This window comes from Chrysemys picta, chromosome 4 (genome assembly GCF_011386835.1).
Source record: "Chrysemys picta bellii isolate R12L10 chromosome 4, ASM1138683v2, whole genome shotgun sequence".
NCBI classification, from domain to species: Eukaryota; Metazoa; Chordata; order Testudines; family Emydidae; genus Chrysemys; species Chrysemys picta.
In genome coordinates this window covers 26,655,795-26,668,404 of record NC_088794.1, presented here as the reverse complement: position 1 = coordinate 26,668,404, position 12,610 = coordinate 26,655,795, and the positions used below count along the sequence as shown (strand labels likewise).

General features: G+C 53.3%; 1 protein-coding gene across 2 annotated transcripts in view; it reads left to right on the top strand.

Moving 5' to 3' along the window:
• The window catches only part of DDB1 (damage specific DNA binding protein 1), a 20,829-nt gene extending 8,219 nt beyond the window's left edge, over positions 1-12,610 (top strand). For both annotated transcript variants that reach the window (XM_005289230.3, XM_042858151.2), the window contains exons 8-27: positions 130-213; positions 1,095-1,211; positions 1,733-1,835; positions 2,050-2,125; positions 2,207-2,315; positions 2,505-2,683; positions 2,772-2,935; positions 3,030-3,137; positions 3,639-3,846; positions 4,407-4,502; positions 4,826-4,937; positions 5,675-5,798; positions 6,172-6,336; positions 6,860-6,954; positions 7,130-7,300; positions 8,145-8,254; positions 8,513-8,682; positions 9,442-9,544; positions 11,549-11,672; positions 11,870-12,610. In XM_005289230.3, the coding sequence (XP_005289287.1) occupies positions 130-213; positions 1,095-1,211; positions 1,733-1,835; positions 2,050-2,125; positions 2,207-2,315; positions 2,505-2,683; positions 2,772-2,935; positions 3,030-3,137; positions 3,639-3,846; positions 4,407-4,502; positions 4,826-4,937; positions 5,675-5,798; positions 6,172-6,336; positions 6,860-6,954; positions 7,130-7,300; positions 8,145-8,254; positions 8,513-8,682; positions 9,442-9,544; positions 11,549-11,672; positions 11,870-11,953 (2,502 nt within the window). In that variant the 3' untranslated portion in view covers positions 11,954-12,610. The remainder of the gene's footprint in view (positions 1-129; positions 214-1,094; positions 1,212-1,732; positions 1,836-2,049; positions 2,126-2,206; positions 2,316-2,504; positions 2,684-2,771; positions 2,936-3,029; positions 3,138-3,638; positions 3,847-4,406; positions 4,503-4,825; positions 4,938-5,674; positions 5,799-6,171; positions 6,337-6,859; positions 6,955-7,129; positions 7,301-8,144; positions 8,255-8,512; positions 8,683-9,441; positions 9,545-11,548; positions 11,673-11,869) is intronic.

The window sequence follows — 12,610 nt, the reverse complement described above, 5'->3', positions numbered from 1 at the left end:
AGTTTAGGATTGGTGTTTGCAGGGCAGAGGGCCCTGCTCTGGCCTGAGGCTTTCCAATGGGCTTGAATTGTGTATCTGCTACAAGCCTCTTTCCCCCTAACCTGCTGGTCCATCTGTCTCCTCGCCTAGACATCCATTGCAGAGTGCCTGACCTACCTAGATAATGGTGTTGTCTTTGTCGGCTCTCGGCTTGGGGACTCACAACTCGTGAAGGTGAGAAGAAGCCCTCTCCTTATCTAGTTCTATCTGCAGCCACGTTTGTTCACCCTTCCCCTCCCTGCTGGATGGGTCAAGGGAGGCTCTGCCTTGCTTCCCATTGCCTCTTGCAGGCCTCTCTGCTCTGTTCGCTGGAGGTTCGGTTATTGATAAGAGGTCGAATAAACAGGCTCAGTCAGTATTTATGAATCAGATTATTAGTTAAGGATTGATATAGCACAATACAGAATACAGAAAGGAAGGCTGTACATTACCAAACCGATCTGCAGAAATGTTCTTGTTTCACTCCCAACTAAGTCTCAAAACCTCAGCTCCTTATGTGCCATGGGTCTTTACAAAGAGAGACAAAGGAATTCCTTTTTCAACAGCCTAATTACTTGTGAAATTTCCTTTATGGTATTTCAGTGTACATGATTGATAAGCACATAGGTATTTTGAACAAAGTTGTTATTATAGAAAATGTCTCTGACAACAAGCAAATCCTGATGAATTAAAAACATCTCAATAGTTTATTATCTTATCAATCACAAAACACATCTGCAATAACAAGTATCCTTCGTCAGTCACAAGTGGTCTCTTTTCTTGGTTTCCTAGACATCTGTTGACTTTTTCTGTGGGTTGATAGGATCACAGCAAGAGATTACACACATTCCATCACGTGGTCACAGACTAAGGTTCAATCTGTGTACAGAGAACATTTAGGTGTATAGATCCAGAATACCAGCACTTTGATTCATGTCCCACAGTGTTCTGCGACTTATGTACAAAGCATTATGGGAGTTTGATATCTGCTAACAGCTCAGATCCCTCCCCACCTGCTGCCCACTTCTGGTTGCTCCCTGCATTTACTTTGGGAGCTAATGACTTTGTGTTCACAGCTCAGTGTGGACAGCAATGAACAAGGCTCCTATGTAGTGGCCATGGAAACCTTCACCAACCTGGGCCCCATCGTGGACATGTGTGTGGTGGATCTGGAGAGACAGGGTCAAGGGCAGGTAATAATGGCTCTACCTTCCCTTTGTTAGTGCTGAGTGCATCTGCTTCAGATGGGGACATGCCCACTGCAAAGGGGGAATAGACTGTGCTCCATGCTGGGCATCCAAGCTGCCCTTGTTTGAGCTGTTACACAAGGAGATGCTGGGAGGGAGGATAAGTACTGCTTGTAGGGTATTCTGTGTTGGGAGCAGCGAATGGTGGTGCTGTGAGTGCAAAGCAGGGGTCTTAGGGTGGCTGCTTCCCGTGGATCCCTTCTCACGAAGGAAGATTAGCCCTCCCATGAGACTGCTCTGGAGGATCAGACTCTGGGGTGGGGAAGGGGTGATGAGCCACCTCCAAAGAACTTCCTTTGGGACACAGGGGACACCAGACCCCTTCCCTCTACCAAGACCCTTACCTGGATGCCTCTTCTTATAGTGGGAGGAGATGTGTCCCGTCCCCCCCCATACCCCTTCCCCCCTCACCAAGACCTTAGCTGGGAGGAATTGGAGGAATGTTAATGGGTACCTGCTCTATCTAGCTGGTCACATGCTCTGGCGCCTTTAAGGAGGGCTCCCTGAGGATCATCCGGAACGGGATTGGGATTCACGAACACGCCAGCATCGACCTGCCAGGAATTAAAGGTGCGTAAATCCATTGGGAGCGCAGAGCATATGTGCCAGCCTTCAGCTCTGCCAGCCTGTTCTACAGGTCTATGTGGTTGTGACCTACAGCTTCAGGGGGGAACGTGTCCTGCATGCAGGCTGGGCAGGAGTATGGGGTGTGTCAAGGGGCATCTCCCTAAGCTTTTTCCTGAGATGTTTACTCTGAGTAATAGTGGGATCTTTCCCTGTGCAGGCCTATGGCCCCTGAGGTCAGATTCACATCGTGAAACCGACAACACCTTGGTGCTGTCCTTTGTAGGCCAGACCAGGTAAGGCTCTGGGATTAATGCTGGGGCAGGCTCTGGGTTGTGTGCTCTGCACCTAGTTAATGAGTTCTCTCTCTCTTGTAGGGTTCTGATGTTAAACGGGGAGGAAGTGGAGGAAACTGAGTTGACAGGATTCGTGGATGATCAGCAAACATTCTTCTGTGGCAACGTGGCCCATCAGCAACTGATCCAGGTACTGGTTAGGCCAGTGGGAGAGGAGGGGGCTTCTGGCTGGAATGGAAAGGGCTGTGAGGTATCATGGGAGGAGGCCTACAGAATGTGCTCCCAGTAATGGGGAGGGTGGCAGCATTCCACCTGGGCTGAGTGTCGTTGAGGGTGAATGTGCCCTGCGTCTGAGCTGGAGTGTTTCCTGCTCCTCCAGATCACCTCTGCCTCCGTGCGGCTGGTCACTCAGGAGCCCAAAGCCCTCGTGAGTGAATGGAAAGAGCCCAAGGGGAAGAACATCAGCGTGGCTTCCTGTAACAGCAGTCAGGTGGTGGTGGCTGTGGGGCGAGCACTCTACTACCTGGAGATCCAGCCCCAGGAGCTCAGGCAAATAAGGTGGGTGTGATCCCCTTGCCCTTGCTGGGGGCCAGAGGAACCAGACCTGGTTATTGACCTGTCCATTTCCTTCCTGCCTGCCTGCCAGCTGCACAGAGATGGAGCATGAGGTGGCCTGCCTGGACATCACCCCACTGGGGGACTCTAGTGGCATGTCCCCTCTGTGTGCCATCGGCCTCTGGACTGACATTTCAGCCCGCATCCTAAAGCTGCCCTCGTTTGAGCTGCTGCACAAGGAGATGCTGGGAGGAGGTAGGCGCTGCTTCTGAGGCATTCTGTACTGGGAGCAGTGAACAAAGCTGTGTGTGACACTTAATGGGGCCTTCTCTTTTCCCTATCCCTGCAGAGATCATTCCCCGCTCCATTCTGATGACCACCTTTGAGAGCAGCCACTATCTCCTCTGCGCCCTGGGAGATGGGGCTCTCTTCTACTTTGGGCTCAGCATTGAGACAGGTAAGTACATGGCCCTTCCTACTCTGGTTTTTGAGGGGGGTGAGACTGATCAGATGCCCTTTCTACCTCTTCTGAATCCTCTCTCTGATCCCAAGTGGGCTGGGCTCCATGGCATGATGGCTCCTCCCCTCTCCATCCTGGTCAGGTCATGCCCTGACAGGGCAGGGATCTCACCTGTTTGTAACAACCCTGACATTCCTGGGGAGTCTGATGGGCAGGTTCTGTTCAGATACTCGATGTAATCAGGATTCCTGCTACAGGAGGGGGATCACCCCTTGCCTGCTTTTCGAGGGAGAGCTATTCTTCCCTCTCCTGGAGGGGACATGGGGTAGCTTTTTGCGTCAGGCCCTTTGACAGCCACCCTCTGCCGACAGCATAGTGCCTCTGGCCTCCACGTGGGCCCCTTCCAGCCAGTGTGTCTCATGGTTTGATCCCACTCTTCCAAAAGCTCCCATCCCCTTTGGTTGGGCAGCTCCTAACACTGCTGCTCCCTTACTATAGGTTTGCTGAGCGACCGTAAGAAAGTGACGCTGGGCACCCAGCCCACTGTCCTAAGGACATTCCGTTCACTCTCCACCACCAATGTCTTTGCCTGCTCTGACCGCCCCACTGTGATCTACAGCAGTAACCACAAGCTGGTCTTCTCCAATGTCAACCTCAAGGAGGTGAACTACATGTGTCCCCTCAACTCGGATGGCTACCCTGACAGGTGAGCACGCTCTCCCCCCCATGCCAGAGGGGAGGGGCTTCTGGACTCTGCACTGGCCCAAGTGAGGTAAGGAGCAGCATGTCTGGAGGGTTCCCAGCTGCATCCTTCTACCTGATCTAGTGTCTGAAGGCACAATACCCCCACGTGCCTTCCCTGCTCAGGTCTGGCTGACAAGAAGGTGGAACGTGATGGCATGTTCAGTGAGCACTATACCCACAGGCCAGCTTGCAGCTGCATGGAGAATGGGAAAGGGAAACCCTCCTCTTAGATGCTATCAGACCCGCTCCACTTCCTCACTTGCACAATCAATCCAGCTCTTTTGTTGCCCTGATGGTGTTGAATGAGAAGACACTTGCCATCGCTTACTTTGTCCCTCCTCATATACCGGCATTGGGTTTTCCCGCCCAGGGTCCCAGTAACCCTTAGAATCAGGAGATCAGTGCTGTGTTAGTCTGGCTGTTCTCCCAGCATCCTAGCTACGCAGAGCCCTGGAGTCAGTGGCTTCCTCTCTGGGCACCTGGTTTACAAGCCTGATCACTGACAGTCTCCTTTCTTTACAGTCTGGCATTGGCCAACAACAGCACCCTGACAATCGGCACCATCGACGAGATCCAGAAGCTGCACATCCGCACGGTTCCCCTCTACGAGTCGCCCAGGTGAGCAGTGGGGTGTTAGGGTTTCTGGGTCTGCGCCCTGTGTGAGAGTGGGGAAGGACGATGGGACGGCTCGTCGTCCTCTAAAGAGGAGCTGCCCCACCTTTCCACTGGTGTGTGGAAGTGGTGAGATGGATAAATCGATGAGATTGGTGACTGGCAGTCTCAGAGCAGCTTGGGGGCTGTAGGAAGGAGAAGTCTGGGAATTGAGCAATATAACAGCCTAGTGTCCCGGGAGCCGCTGTGTTCTCTTCAGCCTCAGCCATGCTCTCTCCCCTCCCCCTGAGGAGTCCTTGCCCACACGGCTTTCTCTGTTTATCCTGCAGGAAGATCTGCTACCAGGAGGTTTCTCAGTGCTTTGGCGTGCTTTCAAGTCGCATTGAGGTGCAGGATGCCAGTGGGGGCACCACTGCACTGAGACCCAGTGCCAGCACCCAGGTGAGAGGAAGCTCTGGGAAGGCATGTGGGCTCAGGAGCTGGGCCGCTGGATTAGCAGCTGTTGGAAACATGACTCTTCAAGCCAAATGGTGATACATATTTTCCTTGGCCATCTTTTCATCCCAAGGTTGAGTACGCGGACCCCACTGCCCTACCCCATGGCAGTCTGGGAAGGAGGGAGGGTGGGATTCTTGTCTTAGACTCTTGAATCTTTTTATCTCTAGCAGACTCTGCAGTTTCCCCTGCCACATGTTCCCCTTTTCTCTCAGCCCGGAGCCCCAGGTCTCCTTCGTTTCCCTGGGCCTTACCATTCCGATTGCTCATTAGATGGGATCGCTGATCCATCCTGGGCTGTTTCCTTTTCTCCATGGCTGAGACAAAGGTCCTCTCAGAAGCTGCCATGGAAACTTCCATCTCATCATTCTATGTGTTTCTTAAAGGCCCCTTAGCCTGAATTCTGTTCTGCTGTTCCATCAGTCTGGCTTCAGAAGACTCTCTGAGGGAGAGTCCAATGTGCTCATGTGCCCCTGAGCAGCTGCATCTGGATTTTCCCATGGGAAGAAATGTTCCCCCACGTCGGAGGCCCATTTGGCCAAGAGGCTTGTCTGGGATCTCATTCATCTTCTTACCCCTGCCCTGCATTTCCAGCTTTCTCTCTCATTCAGCCTCTCTGCTCTCCCAGTGTGCCAGGCCGCTGCGAGTAGCTTGAGGGTGTGATCGCTCGCTCTCTGTCCCAGGCCCTGTCCAGCAGCGTCAGCTCCAGCAAGCTGTTTTCCAGCAGCACCGCTCCGCACGAGACATCCTTCGGAGAGGAGGTGGAGGTGCACAATCTACTCATCATAGACCAGCACACCTTTGAAGGTACCAACCCCAAATACTGCCTTCTTCCTGTCCCCAGGAGGGGGCCCAGCTCACCTGCTGAACACTTTCCCTTGCAATGTACATGCGGCAAAGGGGCATGGATGAGAACAGCAGTTCTATGAAAAAGAGGCTTTATCAGAAGGAAAGGCAAAGGGATGGGGACTCCTGGAGGAGGGCTGGGTGTAAGGCCAAGGGGGTTATACTAAGCGGAAGCACAGTCAGGAAAAGAGGGGGTCTCCAGGACAGCTCTTGGCTCTGTCACTTGGGCACATGGAGCAGGCTCTTAATTCCTTTTGATAGGCTGGTCCAGTAGCGTGGGAGGGGAGGGGGCTCTTAGTCACAACCCAATTGGTTTTCTCTTTCCTACGCCCAGTGCTCCACGCTCACCAGTTCCTGCAGAATGAATACGCCCTAAGCCTGGTCTCCTGCAAGCTGGGCAAAGACCCCAACACGTACTTCATCGTGGGCACGGCCATGGTGTATCCTGAGGAGGCTGAGCCCAAACAGGGTCGCATTGTAGTCTTCCACTACTCAGATGGTAAGAGGGAGAAGGCTGAGTTCCTGTACGGGGTCCTTCTGGCAGCACTCCAATCATCCGAGGGAGATCACCCCCTAATCCCAGAGGATTGGGAATGGACATCACTGCAACAGGCACTTTGGCTTCCGTCACAGGCCTGCTGACAGATGGTTGCCAGTTGTCCATGAGAAAGCTTGTGCCCCCAGACTCTTCTGCTGCTTGGGGGCTTTTGCTCTGCTGTGAACCAACCTCCAAATTATGGTAACTTCTCCCCATCTCCCATTAGGACACAGTAATCCTTCACCCTAACTTCCTTCCGGATCCAGAGTCTGAATCCCATGGTCTTTCCAGTCTTACCTCTCACATCCTTCCACTACTGTCACTGGGCCAGCAGTTGCCCACAGACTGGCTGAGAAATGGACTTAGCCTTTCTAGGGAAAGAACAGACTTGAGTAGAGCATCTTGTTTGGGTTCCACAGAGGGTCTTGTAGCTGCTCTTGGGGGGGCACAGATGGTAACCAAAGAGTCTATTGGTGCGTTCCAGGGAAACTGCAGAGTCTGGCCGAGAAGGAAGTGAAAGGGGCTGTGTATTCCATGGTGGAGTTCAACGGCAAGCTCCTAGCCAGCATCAACAGCACGGTAAGGCTCCAGCAAGGCCCTGGATATCCCAGGGAAGAGTTTCCTCCAGAGTTGGGAGGCGGCTCAGCCACGAGATTGAAAGAGCTCCTGAGCTCTGGTGTGCTGGGCTATTCTGGGCTGCTGTGTCCCTCTCGTGTTTCTGTGCTGGCCCTGGCTCACACGTCCGTTCCCTCAGGTGCGTCTGTATGAGTGGACGGCAGAGAAGGAGCTGCGCACAGAGTGTAACCATTATAATAACATAATGGCTCTCTACGTAAAGACCAAGGGGGACTTCATCCTGGTTGGAGATCTGATGCGCTCTGTCCTGCTTCTCGCCTACAAGCCCATGGAGGGTAACTTTGAGGAGGTATTGATACTCTTCCACCCAGGGTGATTCAAGGGATGGGGGTCTCGATCCTGTGGTACAGCAAGGGGCTTTCAGGAAAGGGAGAGCAGCTTGTGGGGTGAGGAGAGGGCAGTTTGACCAGAGGAGAGCCAACAGAGCTTGGCTTCTCTTTGAGGCGCAATGTCCCTAAGAACAGGATCTACTGAAGCCACCCCTTGGCAGATCTCTGTGGGCTCCTGTGAGACAGGCTGCTGGGGGATCTGGTTCAGTGTCACAGGCCTTGAGGAAAGGATGCTTTGTGCAATATCTGGTGCCTGCCATGGGGCCAGGAGGTGGGTTGTCCTGGCTTCCTGTGGTGGGATCCAGGGTTGGTAGTACAAGGTGTCCTGATGAGAGACCAGCCCCCCTCACAAGCAACATGGGTTGCCCTGCCAGGATCCTTGTTACGTTCTCGGGGTAGGGAATGTGCTGCTGGGGTAGCTGGCTCTCTGGTGTAGTCCTCCCAGGGATCAGCCTGCTTTTCCATCCAAAGACCCCACCTTCCTAGGCTCCTCCAGAAAGAGCCACTTCTGCAGAAAACTGGCACAGAGTCCCTCTCTTAGGGAGATGGGATCGTGATCCCATCAACTGTTTGGCGTTTGTACTGTCCTGCTGTTCCTCCAAGGGGCCTTGTGAATGTGCAAACCTCCTTCCTCTAGCTCTGACATGGGCTGGCGCTTCCTCCTTCCACCTGACTTTATCGCTGGGCTCCCCCCATGCCATTGTAACCTTGGTGCTGGGTGGGGCAGGGTGGCTTCATGAGGATATCACCTTGGGGGCTCACAGCAGGGCCTGATCTCCCCTGGTGTGTGTCATCCCCTTTAAGATTGCTCGAGACTTCAACCCAAACTGGATGAGCGCTGTGGAGATCTTGGACGATGACAACTTCCTGGGAGCAGAGAATGCTTTTAACCTGTTTGTGTGCCAGAAGGACAGGTAAGCTGGCTCTGGGCATGACGCAGTGCCTGATAATGGTGGTGGGGTGGTACATCCTATCATCCCCTCCCTTTACAGGTGGGTGTTAGCTGGCAGGACTTGCCTCTCTTCTGTGTGTGGAATGTGGCTCTGGGGAGGTGTGTGTGTTAACTCAGAGTACTGGAATGGGGAGTGTGCTTGTGTGCAGGGGGACATGTCTCTGTGGTGCCTCTGGTCTGTGTTCTTACCCCGGTGCCTACCAGGGTCCTTGCATTTCAGCGCTGCCACGACCGATGAGGAGCGCCAGCACTTGCAGGAAGTGGGGCTGTTCCACCTGGGGGAGTTTGTCAACGTGTTCTGCCATGGCTCCCTGGTCATGCAGAACCTGGGCGAGACGTCCACACCAACGCAGGGCTCGGTGCTCTTCGGCACAGTCAACGGAATGATTGGTAAGGGGAGTGCTCCTTGGCTGCCTCTCACCCTGTTGCTAGGGCCTGTTGTGTGGGATCTCAGATCCTGGAGGGGGCACTAATATGGGCCTTGAAAGGAAGCTGCTAAAGTGGATTAGATAACAGAGCCCTCCTGGAGCCATTAGTTGGGCTGGGCAAATTGGTTTTTGATGAAAAATTTAAAATATTTGCACAGTGTCTGCTCTCACCAGCAAATTTTGATTTTTGAGGGGGCAATTAAAATACTTCTGCTTAAAAAAAAAAAATTTATTTAGAAATGCTACTGTGGTGCCTCATGTGAGTTGTAGTTGTTTCTTCATGTTCCCACTCGTTTTCCTTGGCTGGGTTCCTCAGACTGCCTACATGTCTCATGATGTGCTGCCTCTCCAAGAGGCGACACTGTGGTGCATCATGGGAGATGTAGTCCCAACAGGGAGCCTGGCCTACATGGAATGGGAGCATAAGGTACCTAAACCACAGCTCCCGAGAGGCACCAGCTTTTCTGGATTTTAATCTTTTGGGGTCTGAATTTTTGCTGAAAAATGAAGTTTTCTGTGGAAAATATGCAAGAGAGTGATTTTTTTCACTTCCATTTCAATTTCCTGGGTGGGGGGAGCACTTGTGACCATCTCAACTCATTAACTGCCAGGCAAGAGCTTGCTATTCCCAGCCTGCTGGGAGCTGCAACATGTGGCCCAAGGGTTGCCAAGAAACTGCTGCGTCCAGCCCTGCCACTCATTGCCCTCTCCTCTCTTGCAGGGCTGGTGACGTCACTGTCGGAAAGCTGGTACAACCTCCTGCTGGATATGCAGAACAGACTCAATAAAGTCATCAAGAGTGTGGGCAAGATTGAGCACTCCTTATATCCTTCCCCATCCTCTTGCTCTGTGCCACCTTCTCTAGCAGATCTAGGAGCTTAGCAATGAAGGTGCCTTTACAGTGGCAGTCACCTAAACCACGACTATGTTAGGCTGTGCTATGCGTGGGATAGAGGCTGACAAAGCGAGTGCTAGAATGCTGACTCCTGAATTGATGAGCCAAAGCCTAGAGTGATTGCCATAAATTCTCCCACCACCCGGGCTCCTGGAAGTTAACCAGATCTTTGTATAATTGTGACCCACTGTGGTGGGCTCTGGTCACTTGGACATGGTGTCCCTGGCATTTCGAGCTTTGGCACCAATACCCTATGGCAGTGGTCACCAACCTGTCGATCGCGATCAGCTGGTCAATCTTGGAGCCTCATCCAGTCGATCGCAATCTCCGAGCCGCGAAAAGTCCAGCGGTGCAGCGGGGCTCAGAGGCTGCCTGCCTGCCATGGCCCCACACACTCCTGGAAGCAGTTGACTGTTGGCACGTCTCTGTGGCCCCTGGGGGAAGGGAGGGGGGAGGTGGCTTCGCGTGCTGCCAATGGGAGCTGCGGGGATGGCGCTTGCAGGCACAGGCAGCGCACGGAGACCCGCTGTCCCACTCCCCCAAGATTGCTATCGACTGGCTGAGGCTTCTGGATCGACCAGTTGATCGCGATTGAAGGGTTGATGACCACTACCCTAGGGTATTGGTGCCAAACCTCAAAGTGCCAGGGACACCATGTCTAAGTGATCAGAGCTCACCACAGTGGGTCACAGTTACACAAAGATCTGGTGAACTTCCATAAATTCTCCCACCACCCGCGCTCCTGCTGCTTCTGGGAGCAGCATGGGACCATGGCAGGCAGGCAGCCCTGCCTGAGCCCCGCTGCGCTGCCGCCTGGGAGCCACCCGTGGTAAGCGCCTCCTGGCCGGAGCATGCACCTTGTACCCGCTCCTGCACCCCAGCCCAGAGCTCCCTTCCAGACCCCACAGCCCAGCCTGGAGCCCCCTCCTGCACCCAAACTGCCCCCCAAGAGCCCACCACCTGCACCCCAACCCACTGCCCCAGGCTCAGCCAGTGGACACCCCACAGTTGAGAATGTTAACACTGATTTGTGACCATCCCTGAAGGATTTTGGATCTATAATTCACAAATGACACTAATAAAAAGTAAAATTCATGAAATGTCCAGTGGACTTCTATGAAATTAGGTGCAGTGTGACCATATGACGCCTGCACCCAAACACCCTCCCAGAGTACAAGACATAATTCACAAATTACACCAATAAAAAGTAAAATTCATGAAATGTCCAGTGGATTCTATGAAATTAGATGCAGTGTGACCGTATGATGCCTGCACCCAAAGACCCTCCCAGAGCTTGCACCCCTCACTCCTGCACCCCAACCCCCTGCCCCAGGCTCAGCCTGGAGCCCTCTCCCACACTCTGAGCCCCTTGGACCCAGCCCAGAGCCTGCAGCCCCTCACGTACCCCAACCCTGTGCCCCAGCCTGGTGAAAGTGAGTGAGGGTGGGGGAGAGCAAGCGACGGAGGGAGGGGAGAATGGAGTGAGCGGGCCGGGGCCTCGGGGAAGGGGCGAGGTAGGTTCTGGGTTGAGCTTAAGTTGAAAAAGTGATCTTGTGCATAAAAAGGGTTGGAGATCACTGCCATAGGGGGAATGTTTTGAGCTGCTCTGCAGAGTAGCAGGATGAATCCGGCAGTGTGTGTATCTGTTGTATTGCAGTCAGGGTCAGGGATTCCATTGGGCTTGAGACACAGTCCTTGCCCCAGAGAGCTCACAGTGTCCGTCTGTGTGTCTCTCTCAAAAATACAGGGCCATGATGTAAATCAAATGCTGCAGTGGTCGTGGATGTAGCATGTATGTGTGGGAAGCGGGCAGTGTGTGTCCTACGAAGCTGCTGTGCATGCCTGGGGGTGGAGTTCTGTTCTGAGTGGGGTTTAAGGGAGTCTGAGGATGATGCATTTTAAGTGGGTTTTGCTCCTTGACTCTCGCTTGCACCTGGAGATCATTTCACACTGAGCGCAAGACGGAGCCAGCCACAGGGTTCATTGATGGTGACTTGATTGAAAGCTTCCTGGACATCAGCCGGCCCAAAATGCAGGAGGTGGTAGCAAACTTACAGGTGAGATGGGGTCCGAGTGTGAGAATAGGTCAGTTCCAAGTGAGCAGCAGAAGCTTTTGGGAATCTGTTCTCTGGTACTAGTCTTTTGAATGACACTCCTTCACCCTGGTCCATGCAGGGGTGCTTCTGTAAGAGCTGTGTTCCTCCTCTCCCCCCCCCCAGTCATGCTGCTATAACACATCTGTCCCTTGTTGCAGATTGACGATGGCAGTGGCATGAAGAGAGAGGCCACCGTGGACGACCTGATAAAGATCGTGGAGGAGCTGACCCGGATCCATTAATAGGATTCGGACTCATCTCCTAGCATCTTCCTCCATGGTAGAATATGGAGTTTCTTCCCACCTGCAGCCAGGGGGTCCCTAGCCAATTGCACTATGACACCAGAGGCTGCGATTATTTTCCCGGGTGGAAGGGGAGAACCTCTGAACTGAAGCCATCTCGCTAGGGACTTGGGGATGTGATTTTTGGCTGGGCGTCACATCATTTCCTGCTTGGGTTCACCAATCCTGTGGACCTCGGCTCCCAACCCAGGACTGGTCATGGCCGATTGCTCCCATTGGGTAACTGCTAGCGCTTGGCTGAAGGGTCACCCCTGCCTGGACTTCCCCCATGGCTCACTCGTTCACTGTTGTCTCTAGTATCTTTTTATTTTATTTTCTTTGATTCATTGTGTTTTGAAGTGGAAGCCTCCTACACCCCCTTCTGCCTCTGTAATGAGGATGGGCTGGAGGCTCTTCTCTGGTGCTGGGAAGATGGGGGAGATACCGTGCTGGCTTGTGGAGGTGCCTGTTTGTCTGGGTGATGAAGCTCAAAGGGTAGAGAAGGCCTCTCTCTCTCCACAGGATTTGTGGCGTGCTCAGGGAGGAAGGGTCTGGAAAGTGAAATCTCTGTGGTTTGGTTTCTGAGTTTTACCAAATAAAGTAGAGTCCAAGAGGAAA